This window comes from Rhinoraja longicauda, chromosome 12 (assembly GCF_053455715.1).
Source record: "Rhinoraja longicauda isolate Sanriku21f chromosome 12, sRhiLon1.1, whole genome shotgun sequence".
In the NCBI taxonomy this organism is placed as follows: Eukaryota; Metazoa; Chordata; class Chondrichthyes; order Rajiformes; family Arhynchobatidae; genus Rhinoraja; species Rhinoraja longicauda.
Window position 1 is genome coordinate 49,871,591 of NC_135964.1, and position 24,972 is coordinate 49,896,562.

The 24,972-nt window shown below is 49.0% G+C and overlaps 1 protein-coding gene across 1 annotated transcript in view; it reads left to right on the forward strand.

Annotated features, from left to right (window-relative positions):
* The window catches only part of ncam2a (neural cell adhesion molecule 2a), a 161,048-nt gene that overhangs the window by 23,506 nt on the left and 112,570 nt on the right, over window positions 1–24,972 (forward strand). The window contains exons 5-8 of the mRNA XM_078409730.1: window positions 7,133–7,290; window positions 12,917–13,062; window positions 17,955–18,105; window positions 20,896–21,089. Of these exons, the coding sequence (XP_078265856.1) occupies window positions 7,133–7,290; window positions 12,917–13,062; window positions 17,955–18,105; window positions 20,896–21,089 (649 nt within the window). The remainder of the gene's footprint in view (window positions 1–7,132; window positions 7,291–12,916; window positions 13,063–17,954; window positions 18,106–20,895; window positions 21,090–24,972) is intronic.

A 24,972-nucleotide genomic window follows, 5' to 3' on the forward strand; every position in this document is an offset into this window, starting at 1 on the left:
AAACGAAAACTAAAGTAAAAGTGCCGGTCAGTGGTGAAGGTGGGTACTTGATGGTCAGCACGGACATGAAGGGCCGAATGGCCTGTCTTGGTGCTGCACCACTTTAGTGATATGATTATGGTGTTGGATGACCATTGGACCTATGTGACCTTGTGCTATGTTGTGGACAATATGACCATATTTTTGTACATCAATAGAGTCATAGAGTGATACAGCGTGGAAACAGGCCCTTCGGCCCAACTTGCCCACACCGGCCAACGTGTCCCAGCTACACTAGTCACACCTGCCTGCGTTTGGCCCATATCCCTCCGTACCTGTCCTGTCCATGTACCTGTCTAGCTGCTTCTTAAACATTGGGAATAGTCCCTGCCTCAACTACCTCCTCTGGCAGCTTGTTCGAAACACCCACCATCCTTTGTGTGAAAGAAGGCAGTGGAGGCCAATTCTCTGAATGCATTCAAGAGAGAGCTAGATAGAGCTCTTAAGGATAGCGGAGTCAGGGGGTATGGGGAGAAGGCAGGAACGGGGTACTGATCATCCATGATCACATTGAATGTGATCGAAGGGCCGAATGGCCTCCTCCTGCACCTATTGTCTATTGTCTATTGTCTATTGAAAAAAGTTACCCCTCAGATTCCTATTAAATCTTTTCCCCTTCACCTTAAACCTATGTCCTCTGGTCCTCGATTCACTTACTCTGGGCAAGAGACTCTGTGCATCTACCCGATCTGTCCCTCTCATGATTTCAGAATAGAGGAAAAAGATTTAACAGGAATCCAAGGGGGCGGATTTTTGACACAGAGGGGGGTGGGTGTATTGAACGAGCTGCTGGAGGAGGAAGTTGAGGCAGGTACTATAACAGCTTTTAAAATATTTTTTGTTTAGTCTATTATTGTTACATGTACTGGGGTAGAGTGAAAAGCTTTTGTAGCGTGCTATGCAGTTACAGAAAAGTCTATAGATGATTACAATCAAGCTATCCACAGTGTACAGATAAAGGAAAAAGAGTGCAACTTTTAGGACAAGATAAAGTATGATTAAAGATCATAGTGGCTCAGCACTTCAACTCCCCCTCCCACTCCCAGTCTGACCTTTCTGTCATGGGCCTCCTTCAGTGCCATAGTGAGGCCCACCGAAAATTGGAGGAACAGCACCTCATATTTCGCATGGGCAGCTTGCCTTAAAAATATCCATTGACTTGGCCTCCACAGCCTTCTGTGGCAGTGAATTCCACAGATTCACAACCCACTGACGAAAGAAGTGCAGTTCAGATGAGTTCAGTTTAGTTTATTGTCTCGTGTACCGAGGTACAGTAAAAGGCCTTTGTTGCATGCCAACCAGTCAGCAGAAAGACAATATGGTGGCACGGTGGCGCAGCGGTAGAGTTGCTGCCTTACAGCGAATGCAACGCCGGAGACTCAGGTTCGATCCTGACTACGGGCGCCCTCTGTACGGAGTTTGTACGTTCTCCCCGTGACCTGCGTGGGTTTTCTCCAAGGTCTTCGGTTTCCTCCCACGCTCCAAAGACGTACAGGTTTGTAGGTTAATTGGCTGGGTAAATGTAAAAATTGTCCCTAGTGGGTGTAGGATAGTGTTAATGTGCGGGGATCGCTGGGCGGCGCGGACCCGGTGGGCCGAAGGGCCTGTTTCTGCGCTGCATCTGTAAATCTAAATCTAAACTACATGATTACAATCGAGCCACGCACAGTGTACAGATAGCGTACAGAAGGGAATAACGTTTGGTGCAAGGTAAAGCCAGTAAAGTCCGGTCAAAGATAGTCCGAGGGTCTCCAATGAGGTAGATTCCTCCTCGTCTCGTTTCTAAAGGCACGTCCTTTTATTCTGAGGCTGCGGCCTCTGGTCCTGATCTCTCTCATGGGTGGAAAACATCCTCTCCACATCCACTCCACATCAGGCCTTTCACTATTCCAGTCTGTGCGAAAATATTCAGCAAGGTGTGTTGACACTGGTAGTTAATAAAACCGAATGGATTGAGAGATCATTGATATGCTCCACAGAAACGTCAGTGCTGGAGGTATTGAGCACTCATTTTATGCGTTGTACAGTCTCACTATATTTTTATAGGCGTTACTGGGTTTTATACACATGGTGTAAAGGAAGAAAGCACAAAATGTATCATAAAGCAATTACAAGCTGCAACTGCAGGTATAAATGAATGTATGCGTGTTTTTATTGGGATAAGAACATTCAATTGTGCAGTGAGTGTAATAAATCTGGCAGCGTTACCCACAGACAATTGGTGATAAATGTAACTGCTCGGAGTGCCGTTTCAATGTAAGCTTCGGCAGAAATAGTTTAAACAGAACACTGTTCAATTTCCAGTCCAGTTTATTATTGTTGCGTGTACCGACCGAGGTGCTCTCCAGTCAGCGGATTACAAATACATGATTACAATCGAGCTATTCACAGTGTACAGATAGATACACGATCATGGAACAACGTTCAGTGCAAGGTAAAGGCAGTAAAGTCCGATCAAAGATAGTCCGAGGGTCACCAATGAGGTCATCTCAGCCAATTGAATGTCTGTCCTCCACCACCAGAACTGGGCTTGTACTCGCTGGAATTTAGAAGATTGAGGGGGGGATCTTATAGAAACTTACAAAATTCTTAAGGGGTTGGACAGGCTAGATGCAGGAAGATTGTTCCCGATGTTGGGGAAGTCCAGAACAAGGGGTCACAGTTTAAGGATAAGGGGGAAGTCTTTTAGGACCGAGATGAGAAAGTTTTTTTTTCACACAGAGAGTGGTGAATCTGTGGAATTCTCTGCCACAGAAGGTAGTTGAGGCCAGTTCATTGGCTATATTTAAGAGGGAGTTAGATGTGGCCCTTGTGGCTAAAGGGATCAGGGGGTATGGAGAGAAGGCAGGTACAGGATACTGAGTTGGATGATCAGCCATGATCATATTGAATGGCGGTGCAAGCTCGAAGGGCCGAATGGCCTACACCTGCACCTATTTTCTATGTTTCTATGTTTCTATGGGCTGAGGTGTGTGAGATTGTGTGGCAGAATTAAAGATTTAGTTTAGTTTAGAGATACAGCGTGGAAACAGGCCCCTCGGCCCACCGAGTCCGCGCCGACCAGCGATCCCCGCGCACTAACAGCTACCCGACACACACTAGGGACAATTTTACGTTTACACCAAGCTAATTAACCTACAAACCCGCGTGTCTTTGGAGTGTGGGAGGAAACCGAAGATCTTGTAGAAAACCCACGCAGGTCACGAGGAAAGCGTACCAACTCTGTACAGACAGCGCCCGTAGTCAGGATCGAACCCGGTTCTCTGGTGCTGTAAGGCAGCAACTCTACCACTGCGCCATAATAGTAAGAATAGTAGGCAACCCACTCTGTTCTTTGGCTGGCAAGGGATTGCTCGGGCCAAGGAAGCACATCAGCGTTGCTATCCAAACCTCCTGTTCGATCCCGACTACGGGCGCTGTCTGTACGGAGTTTGTACGTTCTCCCCGTGACCTGCGTGGGTTTTCTCCAAGATCTTCGGTTTCCTCCCACACTCCAAAGGCGTACAGGTTTCCTAGGTTAATTGGCTTGGTGTAAACGTTAAATTAACCCTAGTGTGTGTTAACGTGTGGGGATCGCTGGTCGTTGCGGACTCAGTCAAAGGGCCTGTTTCCAAGCCATGTCTCTTAACTAAACTAACGTTACACTAACTAAACTAACACTAACATTCTAACGTGGGAATTCTTCCTGGCCCATGACTGATCATAATGGAGGGGGTGCATTTGAGAAAGCGTTGAGATCCTTCACACCAATCCTTCACAGAGTTTTCAGCGAGCTGCCAGAGGAGGTAGTTGAGGCAGGGACCATCGCAACGTTTAAGAAACGTTTAGACAGGTACATGGATCGGACAATTTTAGAGGGATAAGGGCCGAGCGCAGGCAGGTGGCACTAGTGTAGATGGGATATGTTGGCCGGTGTGGGCACGTTGGGCTGAAGGACCTGTTTCCACACTGTATTGGCTGCATTGAGCACAGAGGTTAGGAGGTCATGTTACAGTTGCATAAGACGTTGGTGAGGCCGCATATAGAGGACAGTGTTCAGCTTTGGGCACCATGTTATAGGAAAGATGTGGTCCAGCTGGAAAGGGTGTAGAGAAGATTTACAAGGGGGTTGCCATGGCTGAAGGACCTGAACTCTAGGGAGAGATTGGATTTTATTCCTTGGAGTGCAGGAGGATGAGGGGTTATCTTATAGACAATAGACAATAGACAATAGGTGCAGGAGTAGGCCATTCAGCCCTTCGAGCCAGCACCACCATTCAATGTGATCATGGCTGATCATTCTCAATCAGTACCCCGTTCCTGCCTTCTCCCCAAACCCCCTGACTCCGCTATCCTTAAGAGCTCTATCTAGCTCTCTCTTGAATGCATTCAGAGAATCGGCCTCCACTGCCTTCTGAGGCAGAGAATTCCACAGATTCACAACTCTCTGACTGAAAATGTTTTCCCTCGTCTCCGTTCTAAATGGCCTTCCCCTTATTCTTAAACTGTGGCCCCTTGTTCTGGACTCCCCCGACATTGGGAACATGTTTCCTGCCTCTAACGTGTCCAACCCCTTAATAATCTTATACGTTTCGATAAGATATCGAGGTGTACAAGATCATGAGGGGAATAGATTGGGTAGATGCACAGTCTTTTGCCCAGAATAGGGGAATCGAGTACCAGACGTTTAAGGTGAGTGCAGGTTTGTAGGTTAATTGGCTTTTGTTAATTGTTCCCTAGTGTTTAGGATACAACTAGTATACAGGTGATTGCTGGTCGCTGTGGACTCAGTAGGCTGACAGGCCTGTTTCCGCGCTGTATCTCTGAAGTCTAAAGTCTAAATACTTTGGATCCTCACACTAATGATCAATGTATTAATAGACTTATCAGTAATTAACAATTTAATGAAGACATGACGTTAAATAATGTGTTAATTTATTTGAATCAGTAATGAAAACTTTAATTGATTCACATGACTTACTTAACAATATACACGACTCATGTTAATAATTTATATTAATTCATTTGCACCAGTAATTATTGTGTTAATTAATTGATATCAGTAATTAATCGAAAAGAATCTAATTTAATCAGAAGACTTTAATTTATTCAGATTTTTGTGTTTAGCACAATAACTGACATGTCAGGAAATTAAACTTTCAATGATAGATATCAGTCAGGAACAATAATTGATATAAATCAGTAGCTCATATTAATTGATTTAAAACTTTAATTTATGAATATCAGGGGGTTAATTATTAATGGTGGTGATTAATACGATCATTTCCTGAATAGCAGGGCATGAGCTACAGGGAGAGTTTGAACAGACTTGGAATGTTTTCTCTGGAACAGCAGAGGTGAGGGGAAGTGTAGACGTGTATATACTTAATCTATATAGTACAACGCTCGTTTGTATGTTTGTTTGTTCCTGAACTACAGCCAAAACGGTACACGATAGCGCGACAATTTTAGGCCCACCTTACTCACCGTCGTCCCTTTGGTGCTAACGGAAGAAGTTTCATTGAAATCGGCGTTATATTTTTTAAGTTATGCACATTTTAAAGTTTAATCTATCTCCTAGGGAGGGAGGGGGAAGGGGGGAGGGGGGTGGAGGGAGGGGGGAGAGAGAGGGATGGGGGGAAGTAGGAGGATTAGAGGGGTTGAGGGGGATGGGGGAGGGGGGGAGAGGGGAGGGGGGAGTGGTGAGGGGGGAGTGGGGGAGGAGAGAGTGCAGGTTAGGTTTGGGCCCAACTGGTCCACTTGGTCTAGTATGATTATAAAATCCTGTGTTGGAAAGGAACTGCAGATGCTGGTTTAAACCGAAGATAGACACAAAATGGTGGTCGGAAGGAACTGCAGATGCTGGTTTAAACCGAAGATAGGCAGTTATTCCTCTGCTCCAGCTAGCCTCTCCTGCGGAGTTCCACAAGGCTCCATCCTAGGCCCCATTCTCTTCTCTCTATACATGATTCCCAAATCATTGGCCAAATCATTCAAAGGCACGGCATTTCTTTCCACTGCTATGCCGATGACACTCAGCTTTACCTCCCCCTGAAACCCAACATCCAGTCAAATTTAAACAGCCTCTTACACTGCCTTGAGGACATAAAATGTTGGATGGCACAGAACTTCCTCCAATTAAACGAGAGCAAGTCTGAGAGTCATCCTATTCGGCCCCCCCCCCCCCCCCCCCCCCCCCACCACCCGACTCCATCAAATCGATAACAGGCAGTCTTGGAAGCCTATCCTGCCTAGTCAAACCGCATGTCAAAAACCTCGGCGTGATATTTGACTCTGCATTAAAATTTGACAAGCAAGTCAACGCTGTGGTAAAAGCCAGCTTCTTCCAACTTCGAACCATAGCTAAAATCAAACCTTTCCTCTAATTCGACGACACTGAAAAATTCATTCACGCTTTCATTTCCTCCCGCCTAGACTACTGCAACTCCCTATACACTGGGATCAGCCAATCATCCCTGTCCCGCCTGCAACTGGTCCAAAACGCCGCAGCGAGACTCCTGATGGGTACCCGTAAAAGGGACCACATCACCCCGATTCTGGCCTCTCTCCACTGGCTCCCTGTACGGTACAGAATCAACTTCAAGCTCCTCCTATTCACGTATAAAGACCTAAATGGACATTCCCCCCCCTACATCAAAAATCTTCTAACCCACCTCTCTAACTCCAGGTCCCTCAGGTCGGCCGACTTGGGGCTACTCACTATCCCGCGGTCTAGGCTTAAGCTCAGGGGTGACCGCGCTTTTGCGGTTGCAGCTCCTAGACTGTGGAACAGCATCCCTCTCCCCATCAGAACTGCCCCCTCCATCGACTCCTTTAAGTCCAGGCTCAAAACCTATTTCTACTCCCTAGCGTTTGAGGCTCATTGAGGAGGCGCTGTGAACTGTTTTGTATGTGCTGTTATGTTTGCGTGCTACTGTACGTTTCATTTTTTCCTTAGTACCTAATCAGATGTACAGCACTTTGGTCAACGTGGGTTGTTTTTAAATGTGCTATACAAATAAAATTGACTTGACTTGACTTGACTCGACACAAAATGGTGGTCGGAAGGAACTGCAGATGCTGGTCTTGTTTAAACTGAATCTTGTTGTTACAGAAACGGGAGGCTGGTGGAAGACGGCGATAAATACTCGATGAGGAAAAGCACGGAGTTGGCCGTGAGGGACATTGTTCGAGAAGATTCGGGGCCGTACAGCTGCAGAGCCACGAACAAGGCAGGCAGCACAGAAGAGGAATTGTTCCTGAAAGTCTTTGGTACATTGCTGCTCTGGGCTGTTGGGTTTCTTGTCAGAGACTGCGCGGTCCTTCACGTGACACTGTGGCGCAGCGGTAGAGTTGCTGCCCCTTCAGCGCCGGAGTCCTGGGTTCGATTCTGACCACGGGTGCTGTCTGCACCATCTCCCCGTGACCTGCGTGGGTTTTCTCCAGGTGCTCCGGTTTCCTCCCACGCTCCAAATACGTGCGTGTTTGTCGGTGAATTGGCTTCGGTAAAGATTGTAAACCGTGTGCAGGACAGCGTTAGTGCGCGGGGATCGCTGGTCGGCGCGGACTCGGTGGGCCGAGCGGCTTGTATCTCTAAACCAAATTAAAACTAAACTAAAAGTGCTGGTCAGTGGTGAGGGTGGGTCCTTGATGGTCAGCACGAACATGAAGGGCCGAATGGCCTGTGTTGGTGCTGTACCACTTGAGTGATTTGATTACAGTATAGGATAAACATTGGAGCCATGTGACCTTCTGCTATGTTGTGGACAATATGACATAGTTTTGTACATCAATAGAGCCATAAAGTGATACAGTGTGGAAACAGGCCCTTCGGCCCAACTTGCCCACACCGGCCAACATGTCCCAGCTACACTAGTCCCACCTGCCCGCGTTTGGTCCATATCCCTCCATCCCTCCAAACCTGTCCTATTCATGTACCTGTCTAACTACTTCTTAAACGTTGGGATAATTCCAACCTTAACTACCTCCTCCGGCAGTTCGTTCCATACACTCGCCACCCTCTGTGTGGAAAAAGTTACCCCTCAGATTCCTATTAAATCTTTCCCCCTTCACCTTGAACTTATGTCCTCCGGTCCTCGATTCCCCTACTCTGGGCAAGAGACTCTGTGCATCTACCCGATCTATTCCTCTCATGATTTTGTACACCTCCATAAGATCTCCCCTCATCCTCCTGCGCTCCAAGGAATAGAGTCCAAGCCTGCTCAACCTCTCCCTGTAGCTCACACCCTCTAGTCCTGGCAACATCCTCGTAAATCTTCTTTGTACCCTAATATACAAATAAAAAAGCAAAAGATGATAAAACAGCACACACTTCTTCTTTTTTCCAAACAATCCTTTGTTAAAAATCCTTTGCTTTACTCTTTTTTTGTCTACACCAATTTTCAACAGCCTGTTAAAATTGGACCGCAGGGATATAGATTTCATCTTGGAGCGCTGTCTGTCATCAATTGCAAGCACACTGTCTCTTTGACATACATATTCAAAAAAACGTGAACCTCTCACCATTGGTAGTCAGCTGGAATAGAAACATAGACAATAGGTGCAGGAGGAGGCCATTCGGCCCTTCGAGCCAGTGCCGCCATCCAATATGATCATGGCTGTCCATCAGTACCCCGTTCCTGCTTTCTCCCCCATATCCCTTGATTCCGTTAGCCCCAAGAGCTGTATCTAACACTCTCGTGAAAACATCCATTGAATCGACCTCCACTGCCTTCCGAGGCAGAGAATTCCACAGATTCACAACTCTCTGGGCGCAAAGGTTTTTCCTCATCTCAGTCCTAAATGGCCTACCCCTTATTCTTAAACTGTGACCGCCAACACGGGAAACATTTTTCCAATCCCTTAACAATGTTATATGTTTCCATGAGATCCCCTCTCATCCTTCTAAATTGCAGTGAATGCAAGCCCAGCAAACCCATCCATCGAATGTTTTTGCGAAATAATGTTTTTTAGATGCAAATTGTCGATTTAAACCCAAAAGGCCAGGGAGTTTGGCCAAGTTCTGGGCCTTCGGTCAGAGAGAAACTACTTTGAATGGGCTGATTTTTCTGCACAATGAGCCCCCATTTTATCCTGAATATTAACAGGAAAGAATTCGTGTTAGATGGCTGGAGTTAAACAGTTTAGTTTAGTCTAGTTTTGTTTTAGAGATACAGCGCGGAAACAGGCCCTTCGGCCCACCGAGTCCGTGCAAACAAGCGATCCCTGCGCACTAACACTATCCCACACGCACTCGGGACAATTTTACGTTCACACCAAGCCAATTAACCTACAAACCTACACCTCTTTGGAGTATGGGAGGAAAGCGAAGATCTCGGAGAAAACCCACGTGGATCACGGGGAGAACGTGCAAACTCCGTACAGAGAGCGCCCGTAGTCAGGATCGAACCCGGGTCTCTGGCGCAGTAAGGCAGCAGCTCTACCCGCTGCGCCACCGTGCCGCCCCGCGGGGTGAGATGGAGACGCAGAGTTGAGATTGCAATCAGAACTACGAATACGCACGTCTTTGGGATGTGGGACGAAACCGGAGCGCCCGGAGGAAACCCACGTGGGTCTCGGGGAAGAACATACAAACTCCACACTGAGAGCACCCGTTGACAATAGACAATAGACAATAGGTGCAGGAGGAGGCCATTCGGCCCTTCGAGCCAGCACCGCCATTCAATGTGATCATGGCTGATCATTCTCCATCAGTTCCTGCCTTCTCCCCATACCCCCTGACTCCGCTATCCTTAAGAGCTCTATCCATAGTCAGGATCGAACCTGGGTCTCTGGAGCTGTGAGACACTGCGTCGCTGGTTGTGAGGGGAATAAAACGAGGGTGGGGCAAGAAAAAGGATAGAGAAGTAAAAAGGGGTGAATGGAAAAGACAGGAAGAGAAAGGGTGGGGGGGGGGGCGAGAGGGAGGAAAGAAAATTGAAAACTTATGCAGGGAGCAAAAGAGATGGAGAGAGAAAGGTTGGACAAAGGTGATAAAGGATGAAGAGGAAAGGGGAAGAAATGGATGAGAATGGAGTGATTGGGGAGATAGAGGGAGAGAGAAAGAGAGAGGGAAAGAGGGGAGAGGGAAGGGTGGAGAGGGGAGGGGGAGGGAGAGAGGGAGAGAGGGGGAGAGTGAGAGGGGGAGAGAAGGGGAGGAGAGGGAGAGAGACAGGTGGAGGGAGAGAGGGAGAGAGGGGGAGAGGGGGAGAGGGGGAGAGGGGGAGAGAAGGGGAGGAGAGGGAGAGAGGGGGAGAGAAGGGGAGGAGAGGGAGAGATGGAGAGAGGGGGAGAGTGAGAGGGGGAGAGAAGGGGAGGAGAGGGAGAGAGACAGGTGGAGGGAGAGAGGGAGAGAGGGGGAGAGGGGGAGAGGGGGAGAGGGGGAGAGAAGGGGAGGAGAGGGAGAGAGGGGGAGAGAAGGGGAGGAGAGGGAGAGATGGAGAGAGGGGGAGAGTGAGGGGGAGAGAAGGGGAGGAGAGGGAGAGAGACAGGTGGAGGGAGAGAGAAGGGGAGAGAGAAGGGGAGAGAGGCAAAGAGGAGAGAGGGAAGGGTGGAGAGGGGAGGAGGAGGGAGAGAGGTGGAGGGGGAGAGAGGGGGAGAGAAGGGGAGAGAGAGGGAGAGTGAGAGAAGGGGAGGAGAGGGAGAGAGGTGGAGGGGGAGAGAGGGGGAGAGACAGGAGGAGGGAGAGAAGGGGAGAGGGAAACGGAGAGAGAGGGAGAGAGGGGGAGAGAGGAGGAGGGGGAGAGAGGAGGAGGGGGAGTGAGAGGGGGAGAGAAGGGGAGGAGAGGGAGAGAGACAGGAGGGAGAGAGGGAGAGAGAAGGGGAGAGAGGGAGAGAGGCAAAGAGGAGAGAGGGAAGGGTGGAGAGGGGAGGAGGAGGGAGAGAGGTGGAGGGGGGGAGAGGGAGAGAGACAGGAGGAGGGCAAGAGAAGGGGAGAGGGAAACGGAGAGAGAGGGAGAGAGGGGGAGAGAGGAGGAGGGGGAGAGAGGAGGAGGGGGAGTGACGAGGAGGGGGAGAAAGGGATTCACGATGTGTTTTACCCTCCACCTCATTAAACACACTCCATGCAGAGCAGTCCCAGCTGAGAATGAAGCGACATTAATCCACATGCTGTGGCAGTGTCAGTGTGATCACCAGATTATGATGTTGGCCTGAACTGTCACCCTGAGGCCCTCTCTTGTGAACACAAAATCTTCGTGGTCTCCGTGAAGAACTGCCAACATTGGAAGTTAATATGCCACCTCATTTATTTCTCTGCACAAGTCACGCCACATCTCAGTCACGTTCCTCGGACGAGTTATCTCTGCATTTCTGATGCTGGTGTTATTTCTCACACTCTCTCAGTGTATAAAATCATAAGAGGAATAGATCGGGCAGATGCACAGAGTCTCTTGCCCAGAGTAGGGGAATCGAGGACCAGAGGACACAGGTTCAAGGTGAAAGGGAAAGGATTTAATAGGAATCCGAGGGGTGATTTTTCCACGCAGAGGGCGGTGGGTGCATGGAACGAGCTGCCAGAGGAGGTAGTTGAGGCTGGGACTATCCCATCGTTTGAGAAACAGTTAGACAGGTACATGGATAGGACAGGTTTGGAGGGATATGGACCAAGCGCAGGCAGGTGGGACTAGTGTAGCTGGGACATTGTTGGCCGGTGTGGGCATGTTGGGCTGTAGGGCCTGTTTCCACACTGCGCCACTCTACGACTCTCCAACAACGAGAAACTTTGAAGTGCAGAAAATCATAAGGTCATACGTGATTGGAGCAGAATTAGGCCATTCGGCCCATCAAGTCTACAGTCATGGCTGATCTATCTCTCCCTCCCAACCCCATTCTCCTGCCTTCTCCCCATAGCCTCTGACACCTGTACTAATCAAGAATCTATCAATCTCTGCCTTAGAAATATCCATTGACTTGGCCTCCACAAGTATCCTCAGCAGAATTATCACCCTACGTAAGAACAATCCCCCGGTTTGTGAAAAAGACACCCCTCAGATTCTTATTAAATCTTTCCTCACCTTAAAATGTGACCATTTAGTTCAGTTTAGTTTATTTTACAAATACAGTGCAGAAACAGGCCCTTCGGCCCACCGATTCCGTGCCGACCAGCGATCCCCACGCACACTAACACTATACCCTACGCACACCGGGGACAATTGACACTCACACCAAGCCAATTAACCGACAAGCCTGTGCGCCTTTGGAGCGCAGGAGGAAACCGGAGCACCCGGAGAAAACCCACGCAGGTCACGGGGGGAGAACATAGAAAATAGATGCAGGAGTAGGCCATTCGGCCCTTCGAGCCTGCACCGCCATTCAATATGATCATGGCTGATCATCCAACTCAGTATCCTGTACCTGCCTTCTCTCCATACCCTCTGATCCCTTTAGCCACAAGGGCCACATTTAACTCCCTCTTAAATATAGCCAATGAACTGGCCTCAACTACCCTCTGTGGCAGAGAATTCCACAGATTCACCACTCTCTGTGTGAAAAAAAACTTTCTCATCTCGGTCCTAAAAGACTTCCCCCTTATCCTTAAACTGTGACCCCTTGTTCTGGACTTCCCCAACATCGGGAACAATCTTCCTGCATCTAGCCTGTCCAACCCCTTAAGAATTTTGTACGTTTCTATAAGATCCCCCCTCAATCTTCTAAATTCCAGCGAGTACAAGCCGAGTCTATCCAGTCTTTCGTCATATGAAAGTCCTGCCATCCCAGGGATCAATCCGGTGAACCTTCTCTGTACTCCCTCTACGTGCAAACTGCGTCCGCACAGCGGCGCCCGTAGTCGGGATCGAACCCGGGCCTCTGGCGCCGCGATGGCAATGCCTCCACCGCCGCGCCAACCGCCGTAAAGAAACGATAACGGCAATTCTCCCTTCTCCTTCGCACTCTGCAGTGCAGCCACGTATAACATCCCTGGAGAACAGGACGGCCACAGAGAACGGTCAAGTGGAGATTACCTGCGATGCAGATGGAGACCCTGCCCCTGCGATCTTCTGGAGACGGTTTAACAACGGAAGCAATTTTCTTGAAGGAGCGAAGGTAAAAAAAAAATCTATCATTACGGTCCGAGTCTCCCAATTTGTGGAGATAACAACGCATAACTGGAGATCTGTTTAAAGGGCTGTGTTCCAGTTTTACACCAATAGAGCTCCAAATTGGCAATTTTGCTTTTTAATAATAATAATAATAATAATAATGCATTTTATTTATATAGCGCTTTTCATATACTCAAAGACGCTTTACAGAGATTTTGAGAACATAGGGAAATGAATAAATAGATAAATAAGTAAATAAATAAATGAACGGAGAAAGGAGACAGAAGGTGAGGTGACCTTCAGTGGTTGAAGGCAGTACTGAACAGGTGAGACTTCAGCGATGTTTTGAATGTGGTGAGTGTGGAGGAGTCTCTGACGGTTTGGGGTAGTGAGTTCCATAGGGTGGGAGCAGCGATGGAGAAAGCCCTGTCCCCCCAGGATCTGAGTTTGGTCCGGATGTGGGGGGATAGGAGATTGGCAGCGGCAGAGCGGAGGGTGCAGGTGGGAGTGTGCCTGTGGAGGAGGTCGGTCAGGTAGGATGGGGCCAGGTTATGGAGGGCTTTGTATGTTATGAGGAGGATTTTGTACTGGATTCTCTGGGGGATGGGGAGCCAGTGGAGTTTGTAAAGGACGGGGGTGATATGGTCACGGATCGAGGTGTGTGTGAGTAGACGGGCAGCGGAGTTTTGAATGTATTGAAGTTTATTGATGATTTTTGAGGGTGCGCCATAGAGGAGGCTGTTAATAGCCACCTGCTTCAAGAGCAAGGCTTCCTTGATACCGCGGGGAGATTGGGCCGCTAGCATTTGTATGTGGGGTGGTTAGTGAATCGTAACATAACTTGGTAACTTGGGAGATCAACAAATTAGTTATAAAGGGAGAAGCAATCATTCACCTCAATTTATGCTGCTCTTTATTTAGTTTAGTCATTGTCATGTTCGCAAGTTCACACGTGATAGGAGCAGAGTTAGGCCATTCGGCCCATCAAGTCCGCTCCGCCATTCAGTCGTGGATGATCTATCTCAACCCTCCCAACCCCATTCTCCTGCCTTCTCCCCGTAACCGCCTGACACCAAGCCTTTGTTGCGTGCCAACCAGACTGTACATGATTACAATCGAGCAGTGTGTGGAAACATGACAAAGGTATTTATTCACAAAATGCTGGAGTAACTCAGCAGGTCAGGCAGCATCTCGGGAGAGAAGGAATGGGTGACGTTTCGGGTCGAGACCCTTCTTCAGACTGATGTCAGGGGGGCGGGACAAAGGAAGGATATAGGTGGAGACAGGAAGATAGAGGGAGATCTGGGAAGGAGGAGGGGACGGGAGGGACAGAGGAACTATCTAAAGTTGGAGAAGTCGATGTTCATACCACTGGGCTGCAAACTGCCCAGGCGAAATATGAGGTGCTGTTCCTCCAATTTCCGGTGGGCCTCACTATGGCACTGGAGGAGGCCCACGACAGAAAGGTCAGACTGGGAGTGGGAGGGGGAGTTGAAGTGCTCGGCCACCGGGAGAACAGTTTGGTCAATGCGGACCGAGCGCAGGTGTTGAGCGAAGCGATCGCCGAGCCTGCGCTTGGTTTCGCCGATGTAAATGAGTTGACATCTAGAGCAGCGGATGCAATAGATGAGGTTGGAGGAGGTGCAGGTGAACCTTTGTCTCACCTGGAAAGACAAAGGGAATAACGTGAACAACGTTTAGTGCAAGGTAAAGCCCGGTCAAAGATAGTCCGAGGGTCTCCAATGAAGTAGAAGGTAGCTCGGTTGGTGTTGGTGGAATGGCCCAGTTGCCCGATACATCCGGGACAAAGTTCTAGATAGACACAAAAAGCTGGAGTAACTCAACGGGTCAGGCAGCATCTCTGGATGAAAAGGAATGGGTGACGTTTTGAGACCCTTCTTCAGACTGAGAGTCAGGGCAAATGGAAATGAGAGACATTCAAGGCACATGCAACAAATGAAAAAGATAGACTCATAGAGTCACGGAGTGATACTGTGTGGAATCAGGCCTAACCTGTCCACACCGGCCAACATGTCCCAGATGCACTAGTCCCACGCTTGGTCCATATCCCTCCAAACCCGTCCTATCCCTGTACCTGTCTGACTGCAAAAAAAGCAATGATGATCGAGGAAAGGGGGAGCCCACAAGGGTCGGTTGTTGGCTGTGGGGTAGGTGATAACGAGTTACACAGGCAGTGAAACAGTCCCTGAATCTGGAGGTGTGCATTTTCACACTTCTGTACCTCTTGCCTGAGGGGAGAGGGGAGAGGATTAATTGTTGCCTTTACCTGGTTAGTTGCAATTTATTGTTGAAAACATATTATTTAATATGATGGTGTCGAGGGAGATATGAGAGGAGCTTTAAAGAGGATTTTCGATAGGTGCAAGGATAGGCAGAGAACAAAGAGGTATGGATTACATGCAGGCAAGGGAGATGGTTTAACGTTGCATTATTAGTTAGGTTAACAATCTGGAGAAGGGTTCTGACCCGATCCATGTCCTCCAGAGATGCTGCCCCTACCCATTGAGTTCCTCCAGCACTTTGTAATCTATGCAAGATTATAGCATCTGCAGTTCCTTGTACCTACGTTCTCCAGAGACACTGCCTGACCCACAAAGAATCGGAAACACATCCCAACTGACCCAAAAATAAGAACTAAAAATCTTCAAGCCCTAGGTATAATAATATATTTATGATTCCATTTCTGTTTCTATACCAACAATCCCAGCTCCAATATGTCATTTCTTCTGGGAATCACCGTGAGAGGGAGGGAGAGCGAAGGGGGAGGGAGGGCGAAGGAGAGAGAGGGCGAAGGAGAGAGAGAGAGAGAGAGAGAGAGAGAGAGAGAGAGAGAGAGAGAGAGAGAGAGAGAGAGAGAGAGAGAGAGAGAGAGTGAGAGAGAGAGAGAGAGAGAGAGAGAGAGAGAGAGAGAGAGAGAGAGAGAGAGAGAGAGAGAGAGAGAGAGAGAGAGAGGAGAGAGAGAGAGAGAGAGAGAGAGAGAGAGAGAGAGAGAGGAGAGAAGGAGGAGAGATGGAGAGAGTGACGGAGGGAAAGGGAGAGTGAGAGGGAGAGAGAGTGAGACGGGGGGAAGAGGAGAGGAAAGGGAGAAGAGAGAAAAGAGAGATCTGTAAGTGGGAAAGACTCTATATCGCCTTTTCCACAAAAGCAGAATAAATTTGAATCGTGTTGAATGTACTGGGCCTGACAAAGCAAAAACATCTCCCTCCCCGGGATCTGAGGCGAAGCTCACCAGGAATGTTTTGTGCGGGATTGGTGTCTGGATATTGTTCCGCAGAGCTGGGTAGATGTGGTTTGGTGTTTCGGGGAATATTCAGCAGAGTCGAACAGAGTGAGTCTTTGAGCCACTTGTCTAAAGAAGGGTCCTGAACCGAAACGTCACCCATTCATGTTCTCCGGAGATGCTGCCTGAGCCGCCGAGTCGTTCCAGAACTTTGTGTCCTTATTTGAGCCGTGGGAGTGAGAGGGCGGCAGAGAAGACTCAAGACCCAGAGATATCACAGCGTCGTTTGGAAATTTGCCAAAGTGACGGAGGGCCATTCAGCCCGTCATCTGCATGCCCACGTGCTGATAACCCCACTCGCAAGTTTTAATCCTACCCACTGCCACTGCAATAGAAACATAGAAACATAGACAATAGGTGCAGGAGGAGGCCATTCGGCCCTTCGAGCCAGCACCACCATTCATTGTGATCACGGCTGATCATCCACAATCAGTAACCTGTGCCCAACATCTCCCCATACCCCTTGATTCCACTAGCCCCTAGACCTCTATCTAACTCTCTCTTAAATCTGAAAATTGTAAATTGAACTGTAAATTTACCCAGTGTGGGACGAATAAAGGAATATATTAAATCCATCCAGTGATTTGGCCTCCACTGCCCTCTGTGGCAGAGAATTCCACAAATTCACAACTCTCTGGGTGAAAAAGTTCCTTCTCACCTCAGCTTTAAATGGCCTCCACTTTATTCTAAGACTGTGTGTGGCCCCTGGCTCTGGACTCAATAGACAATAGACAATAGGTGCAGGAGTAGGCCATTCAGCCCTTCGAGCCAGCACCACCATTCAATGTGATCATGGCTGATCATTCTCAATCAGTACCCCGTTCCTGCCTTCTCCCCATACCCCCTGACTCCGCTATCCTTAAGAGCTCTATTTAGCTCTCTCTTGAATGCATTCAGAGAATTGGCCTCCACTGCCTTCTGCGGCAGTGAATTCCACAGATTTACAACTCTCTGACTGAAAAAGTTTTTCCTCATCTCCGTTCTAAATGGCCTACCACTTATTCTTAAACTGTGGCCCCTGGTCCTGGACTCCCCTAACATTGGGAACATGTTTCCTGCCTCTAACGTGTCCAACCCCTTAATAATCTTCTACGTTTCGATAAGATCCCCTCTCATCCTTCTAAATTCCAGTGTATACAAGCCTAGCTGCTCCAGTCTTTCAACATATGACAGTCCCGCCATTTCGGGAATTAACATAGTAAACCTACACTGCACGCCCTCAATAGCAAGAATATCCTTCCTCAAATTTGGAGACCAAAACTGCACACAGTACTCCAGGTGCGGTCTCACTAGGGCCCTGTACAACTGCAGAAGGACCTCTTTGCTCCTATACTCAACTCCTCTTGTTATGAAGGCCAACATTCCATTGGCTTTCTTCACTGCCTGCTGTACCTGCATGCTTCCTTTCAGTGACTGATGCACTAGGACACCCAGATCTCGTTGTAGGTCCCCTTTTCTTCATCTTGACACCATTCGGATAATAATCTGCCTTCTTATTCTCCCCCCAACATTGGGAACATTTTTTCCAGCATCTAGCTTGTCCAGCCCTTGTATAATTTTATAAATGTCTCAATGTTTTTGGTTGTTATCAACAGATCCGCAACGAGAGGATTGAGGTGCGGAGTCAGAAGGGGAAGTCTACTTTGAACGTCAGAAACATCCAGCCGAGTGACTCTGGAACTTATCACTGTGAGGCTATCAGCCCCATCGGACATGACCAGAAGAGCATGCATTTAGACATTCAATGTAAGTATAGCCATTTACTACCAGCGCGCACAGCCCAGCTCAATCCTCACATAGACGCAGAAAGTACGAGGATGTTAGACAATAGACAATAGACAATAGGTGCAGGAGGAGGCCATTCGGCCCTTCGAGCCAGCACCACCGTTCAATGTGATCATGGCTGATCATTCTCAATCAGTACCCCGTTCCTGCCTTCTCCCCATACCCCCTGACTCCGCTATCATTAACCATATAACCATATAACAACTACAGCATGGAAACAGGCCTGTTCGGCCCTACCAGTCCATGCCGACCACTCTCCCTGACCTAGTCTCATCTACCTGCACTCAAACCATAACCCTCCAATCCCCTCCTATCCATATACCTATCCAATTTACTCTTAAATAATAAAATCGAGCCAGCCTCCACCACTTCCACCGGAAGTCCATTCCATACAGCCACCACCCTCTGAGTAAAGAACTTACCCCTCATGTTACCCCTAAACTTTTGTCCCTCAATTCTGAAGCTATGTCCCCTTGTTGGAATCTTCCCCACTCTCAAAGGGAAAAGCCTACCCACGTCAACTCTGTCCGTCCCTCTCAAAATTTAAAAAACCTCTATCAAGTCCCCCCTCAACCTTCTACGCTCCAAAGAATAAGAGCTTAAGAGCTCTATCTAGCTCTCTCTTGAATGCATTCAGAGAACTGGCCTCCACTGCCATCTGAGGCAGAGAATTCCACAGATTCACAACTCTCTGACTGAAAAAGTTTTCCCTCATCTCCGTTCTAAATGGCCTACCCCTTATTCTTAAACTGTGGCCCCTTGTTCTGGACTCCCCCATCATTGGGAATATGTTTCCTGCCTCTAATGTGTCCAACCCCTTAATAATCTTATATGTTTCGATAAGATCCCCTCTCATCCTTCTAAATTCCAGTGTATACAAGTCTAGTCGCTCCAGTCTTTCAACATATGACAGTCCCGCCATTCCGGGAATTAACCTAGTGAACCTACGCTGCACGCCCTCAATAGCAAGAATATCCTTCCTCAAATTTGGAGACCAAAACTGCACACAGTACCCCAGGTGCGGTCTCACTAGGGCCCGGTACAACTGTTGCCAGAACTAGAGGGCCTGAGCTACAGGGAGAGGTTGAGCAGGCCGGGTCTCTATTCCATGGAGCGCAGGAGGATGAGGGGCGATCTTATAGAGGTGTATAAAATCATGAGAGGATTAGATAGGGTAGACGCACAGAGTCTCTTGCCCAGAGTAGGGGAATCGAGGACCAGAGGACAGAAAGTATCACAAAAAGTTGGAATAACTCAGCGGGTCAGGCAGCATCTCAGGAGAGAAGGAATGGGTGACGTTACGGGTCGAGACCCTTCTTCAGACTGATGTCAGGGAAGGGGGCGGGACAAAAAGAGGCCAGAGGACATAGGTTCAAGGTGAAGCTGAAAAGATTTAATAGGAATCCCTGGGGTAACTTTTTCACACAGAGGTTGGTGGATGTCGAGAACGAGCTGCCAGAGGAGGTAGTTGATGCTGGGACTATCACAACGTTTAATGGACAATAGACAATAGGTGCAGGAGTAGGCCATTCGGCCCTTCAAGCCAGCACCGCCATTCAATGTGATCATGGCTGATCATTCTTAATCAGTACCCCGTTCCTGCCTTCTCCCCATACCCCCTGACTCCGCTATCCTTAAGAGCTCTATCTAGCTCTCTCTTGAATGTTTAATCTTTCATCCGTGACCTGAATGTTGAACTGTTGAAGAAACAGATAGACAGGTGCATGGATGGGACAGGTTTGGAGGGACATGGGCCAAGCGCAGGCAGGTGGGACTAGTGTAGCTGGGACATGTTGGCCGGTGTGGGCAAGCTCCTGCATCGGGGGGGGGGGGGGGGGGAGATTTCAGCTCCCCCACGCCGGGCGATCTACCCCGGGTCGGGGCTTGTCGAACCTCGTGCGTGGCTTGTGCCCTAGTGAGACCGCACCTGGAGTACTGTGTGCAGTTGTACAGGGCCCTAGTGAGACCGCACCTGGAGTACTGTTTGCAGTTGTACAGGGCCCTAGTGAGACCGCACCTGGAGTACTGTGTGCAGTTGTACAGGGCCCTAGTGAGACCGCACCTGGAGTACTGTGTGCAGTTGTACAGGGCCCTAGTGAGACCGCACCTGGAGTACTGTGTGCAGTTTTGGTCTCCAAATTTGAGGAAGGATATTCTTGCTATTGAGGGCGTGTAGCGTAGGTTTACTAGGTTAATTCCCGGAATGGCGGGACTGTCATATGTTGAAAGACTGGAGCGACTAGGCTTGTGTACACTGGAATTTAGAAGGATGAGAGGAGATCTTATCGAAACGTATAAGATTATTAAGGGGTTGGACACGTTAGAAGCAGGAAACATGTTCCCAATATTGGGAGAGTCCAGAACAAGGGGCCACAGTTTAAGAATAAGGGGTAGGCCATTTAGAACGGAGATGAGGAGAAACTTTTTCAGTCAGAGAGTTGTGAATCTGTGGAATTCTCTGCCTCAGAAGGCAGTGGAGGCCAGTTCTCTGAATGCATTCAAGAGAGAGCTGGATAGAGCTCTTAAGGATAGCGGAGTCAGGGGGTATGGGGAGAAGGCAGGAACGGGGTACTGATTGAGAATGATCACATTGAATGGCGGTGCTGGCTCGAAAGGGCCGAATGGCCTCCTCCTGCATCTATTGTCTATTGTCTATTGTCTATTGTCGAACCGCGCCCGGTTTAACCTCTCGACCGCGACCCGGGTGATAGGCAGCCGGAGTAACTCCTCGTCCTTTTCTTCCCCCCTCAGACGCCCCCAAGATTCTCTCGACCCAGGTGACCTACTACTCCTGGGAGGGCAACGCGGTCAACATCAGCTGCGACGTGGCGGCCAACCCTCGCGCCGCCGTCCGCTGGAGAAAGGGAGCGGCGGTCCTCTCGGACCCTGGAGCGGCCGCGGCCGCGGCCAGCCTCCACACGAAGGCCACCGCGTTCCTCCTGGAGGTGAGCGCCCGCAAGCAATTTACAGAAAGCGCAGGTAGAAGACACAAAATGCTGGAGCAACTCAGCGGGTCAGGCAGCATCCCGGGAGAGAAGGAATGGGTCAAAAAGCCCTAGACTAGTGCACGGGGGGTGATCGCTGGTCGGTGTGGACTCGGTGGGCTGAAGGGCCTGTTTCCAAGCTGTATCTCTAAAGTCTAAAGTGTGACCTAACCAACGTGCCATAAAGCTGCAACTAACTCTTGAACTCAAGTATCCCGACCGATAAAGGCAAAGCTAGGTGGGAACTTACAATAGACATTAACAATAACAAGACTTAAAAGTCACTTGGACAGGTGTAGGGACAGGGAAGTTTTAAAGATATGAGCCAGGCATTGGCGAATGAAGCAACAACTGACTCTTATACTCAAATATCCTGTGTGGGGAAAGAAGTGCAGATGGCAGGTCTAAATCGAAGGTAGACACTAAATGCTGGAGTAACTCAGCGGGGCAGGCAGCATCTCTGGAGAGAAGGAATGGATGACGTCTCGGGTCAAAAATTTCAAAGGTCTTTTATTGTCACGTGTACCAATTAAGGTACAGTGATATTCGTATTACCACACAGCCATACTTTAATAAAAAGCAATAAAGCAAGATTGATCCCCGGGATGGCGGGACTGTCGTGTGAGGAAAGATTGGAAAGACAGGGGCTTGTATTCACTGGAGTTTTGAAGGATGAGAGGGGATCTTATAGCGACATGTAAAATTATAAAAGGACTGGACAAGCTAGATGCAGGAAAAATGTTCCCATTGTTGGGGGAGTCCAGAACCAGGGGCCACATCGCGGCAGAAGTCAAGTTAGCCGCGTGTTAATCAAACAGTTGTTGTGATCTGGAATTATTTCGTTGACAGGAGAACTGGGATCAGGAGCAGATTATCTGATCACTTCAGCCCGCTCCAACCTTCTGTGAAGTGTAGGTGCACGGTGGGGCAGCGGTAGAGTTGCTGCCTCACAGCGCCAGAGAGACCCGGGTCCGATCCCGACTACGGGCGCTGTCTGTACGGAGTTTGCACGTTCTCCTCCCGTGACCTGCCTGGGGTTTTCTCCGAGATATTCGGTTTCCTCACACACTCCAAAGACACGTGCAGGTTAATTGGCTTGGTATATAAGCGTAAATTCTCCAGAGGAACAGCACCTCATATTTCGCCTGGGCAGCTTACAACCCAGAGGTATGAATATTGATTTCTCTAACTTCAAGTCCCCTCTCTCTCCGTCCCTCCCCCACCCTAGTCATGGTACTAGTTTCACTGTCCTCCTGTTGAGTTCCACTGCCTCTAGACGCCCTAGCCAACAATGGCCTGCTTCCTTTGTCTTCATATCATTCACTCGTTTGTTCTATATCTCTCCACATCACCGTCTCTATCTCTCCTCTCCCTCTCCCCTGACTCTCAGTCTGAAGAAGGGTCTCGACCCCGAAACGTCACCTTCTCCTCTTCTCCAGAGATGGCTGCCTGTCCCGCTGAGTTACTCCAGCTTTTTTTCTGTTTATAGACAATAGACAATAGAGAATAGGTGCAGGAGGAGGCCATTCGGCCCTTCAAGCCAGCACCACCATTCAATGTGATCATGGCTGATCATTCTCATTTTGTACCCCGTTCCTGCCTTCTCCCCATACCCCCCTGACTCCGCTATCCTTAAGAGCTCTATCTAGCTCTCTCTTGAATGCATTCAGAGAATTGGCCTCCACTGCCTTCTGAGGCAGAGAATTCCACAGATTCACAACTCTCTGACTGAAAAAGTTCTTCCTCATCTCAGTTCTAAACGGCCTACCACTTATTCTTAAACTGTGGCCCCTTGTTCTGGACTCCCCCAACATTGGGAACATGTTTCCTGCCTCTAACGTGTCCAACCCCTTAATAATCTTATACGTTTCGATAAGATCTCCTCACATCCTTCTAAATTCCAGTGTATACAAGCCTAGTCGCTCCAGTCTTTCAACATATGATATTCCTGCCATTCCGGGAATTAACCTAGTAAACCTACGCTGCACGCCCTCAATAGCAAGAATATCCTTCCTCAAATTTGGAGACCAAAACTGCACACAGTACTCCAGGTGCGGTCTCACTAGGGCCCTGTACAACTGCACACAGTACTCCAGGTGCGGTCTCACTAGGGCCCTGTACAACTGCACACAGTACTCCAGGTGCGGTCTCACTAGGGCCCTGTACAACTGCGCACAGTACTCCAGGTGCGGTCTCACTGGGGCCCTGTACAACTGCACACAGTACTCCTGGTGCGGTCTCACTGGGGCCCTGTACAACTGCACACAGTACTCCAGGTGCGGTCTCACTAGGGCCCTGTACAACTGCACACAGTACTCCAGGTGCGGTCTCACTGGGGCCCTGTACAACTGCACACAGTACTCCAGGTGCGGTCTCACTAGGGCCCTGTTGCATGCGCTTTCTGGAAGCAAAATAAATTGCAGATGCTGGTTCAAATCCTGACTACGGGTGCTGTCTGTACGGAGTTTGTACAATACAATACAATACAATATATCTTTATTGTCATTGTACAGGGATACAAGGAGATTGGGAATGCGCCTCCCATATGATGCAATAAATTAATTAGCTAGTCAGTATTAATTTAAACAACCCAATGAAACAAATTGTAACAGTTTTAAAACAGAATAAAGTGCAAGTAGATCTGTGCCGGTTCACTGTGTGATGTGACCATCCGGCTCAGCAGGACCGGTTCATAGCAGCTATGGCCCTGGGGATGAAGCTGTTCCTGAGTCTGGAGGTGCGGGCGTAGAAGGCCTTGTATCGTCTGCCCGGTGGTAGAAGTTCGAACAGACTGTTGCAGGGGTGTGAGGAGTCTTTGTGGATGCTGGTGGCTTTTCCGAGGCATCGTGGGTTGTAGATGCCCTCCAAGGCTGGTAGCTGTGTTCCGATGGTCCTCTGAGCTCTATGGACTACCCGCTGAAGAGCTCTCCTCCCTGCCCCCGTGCAGCTGAGGTACCACACAAGGATGCCATGTGTTAGGATGCTCTCTGTGGTGCAGCGGTAGAAGGTCGTCAGCAGCTGTTGGGGTAGACCAGACTTTTTCAGTGTTCTCAGGTAGAACAGTCGTTGCTGTGCCTTCTTGACCAGCGCAGCAGTGTTATTGGACCATGTTAGGTCCTCCGAAATGTGAGTGCCCAGAAACTTGAAGCTGGACACTCTCTCCACACTGTCCCCGTTGAGAAAGATCGGGGCGTATTCCCCGTTGTGTGACCTACGGAAGTTCTCCCCGTGACCTGCGTGGGTTTTCTCCAGGGTCTCCAGTTTCCTCCCATGCTCCAAAGACGTGCAGGTTCGTCGGCTAATTGGCTTGGTATAAATGTAAAATGTCCCCAATGTGCGCAGGACAGTGCTGGTGTGCGGAGATCGCCGGTCGGCATGGACTCGGTGGGCCGAATGGTCTGTTTCCACGCTGTTTCTCTAAACTAAACAGCCCCTGACTCTCAATCCGAAGAAGAATCTCGACTCGAAACGTCACCGATTCCTTTTGGCCAGAGACGTCGTCAGACCCGCTGAGTTACTCCATCTTTTTCGTGTCTCTCTTTGATCTAAACTAAACTAAAGATAGAGACAAAATCCTGGAGTAACTCAGCCACACAGGCAGCATCTCTGGGGAGACGAATGAGCGACCTTTCGGGTCGAGACCCTTCCTCAGACTGAAGTCAAGTCAATTGTATTTGTACAGCACATTTAAAAAACAACCCACGTTGACCAAAGTGCTGTACATCAGTTCAGGCACTGAGAACGAACGTACAATGGCACACAAACATGACAGCACATACATAAACAGTTCACAGCGCCCCCTCAGAGGGCCTCAAAGAAGGGTCTCGACCCGAAACATCACCCA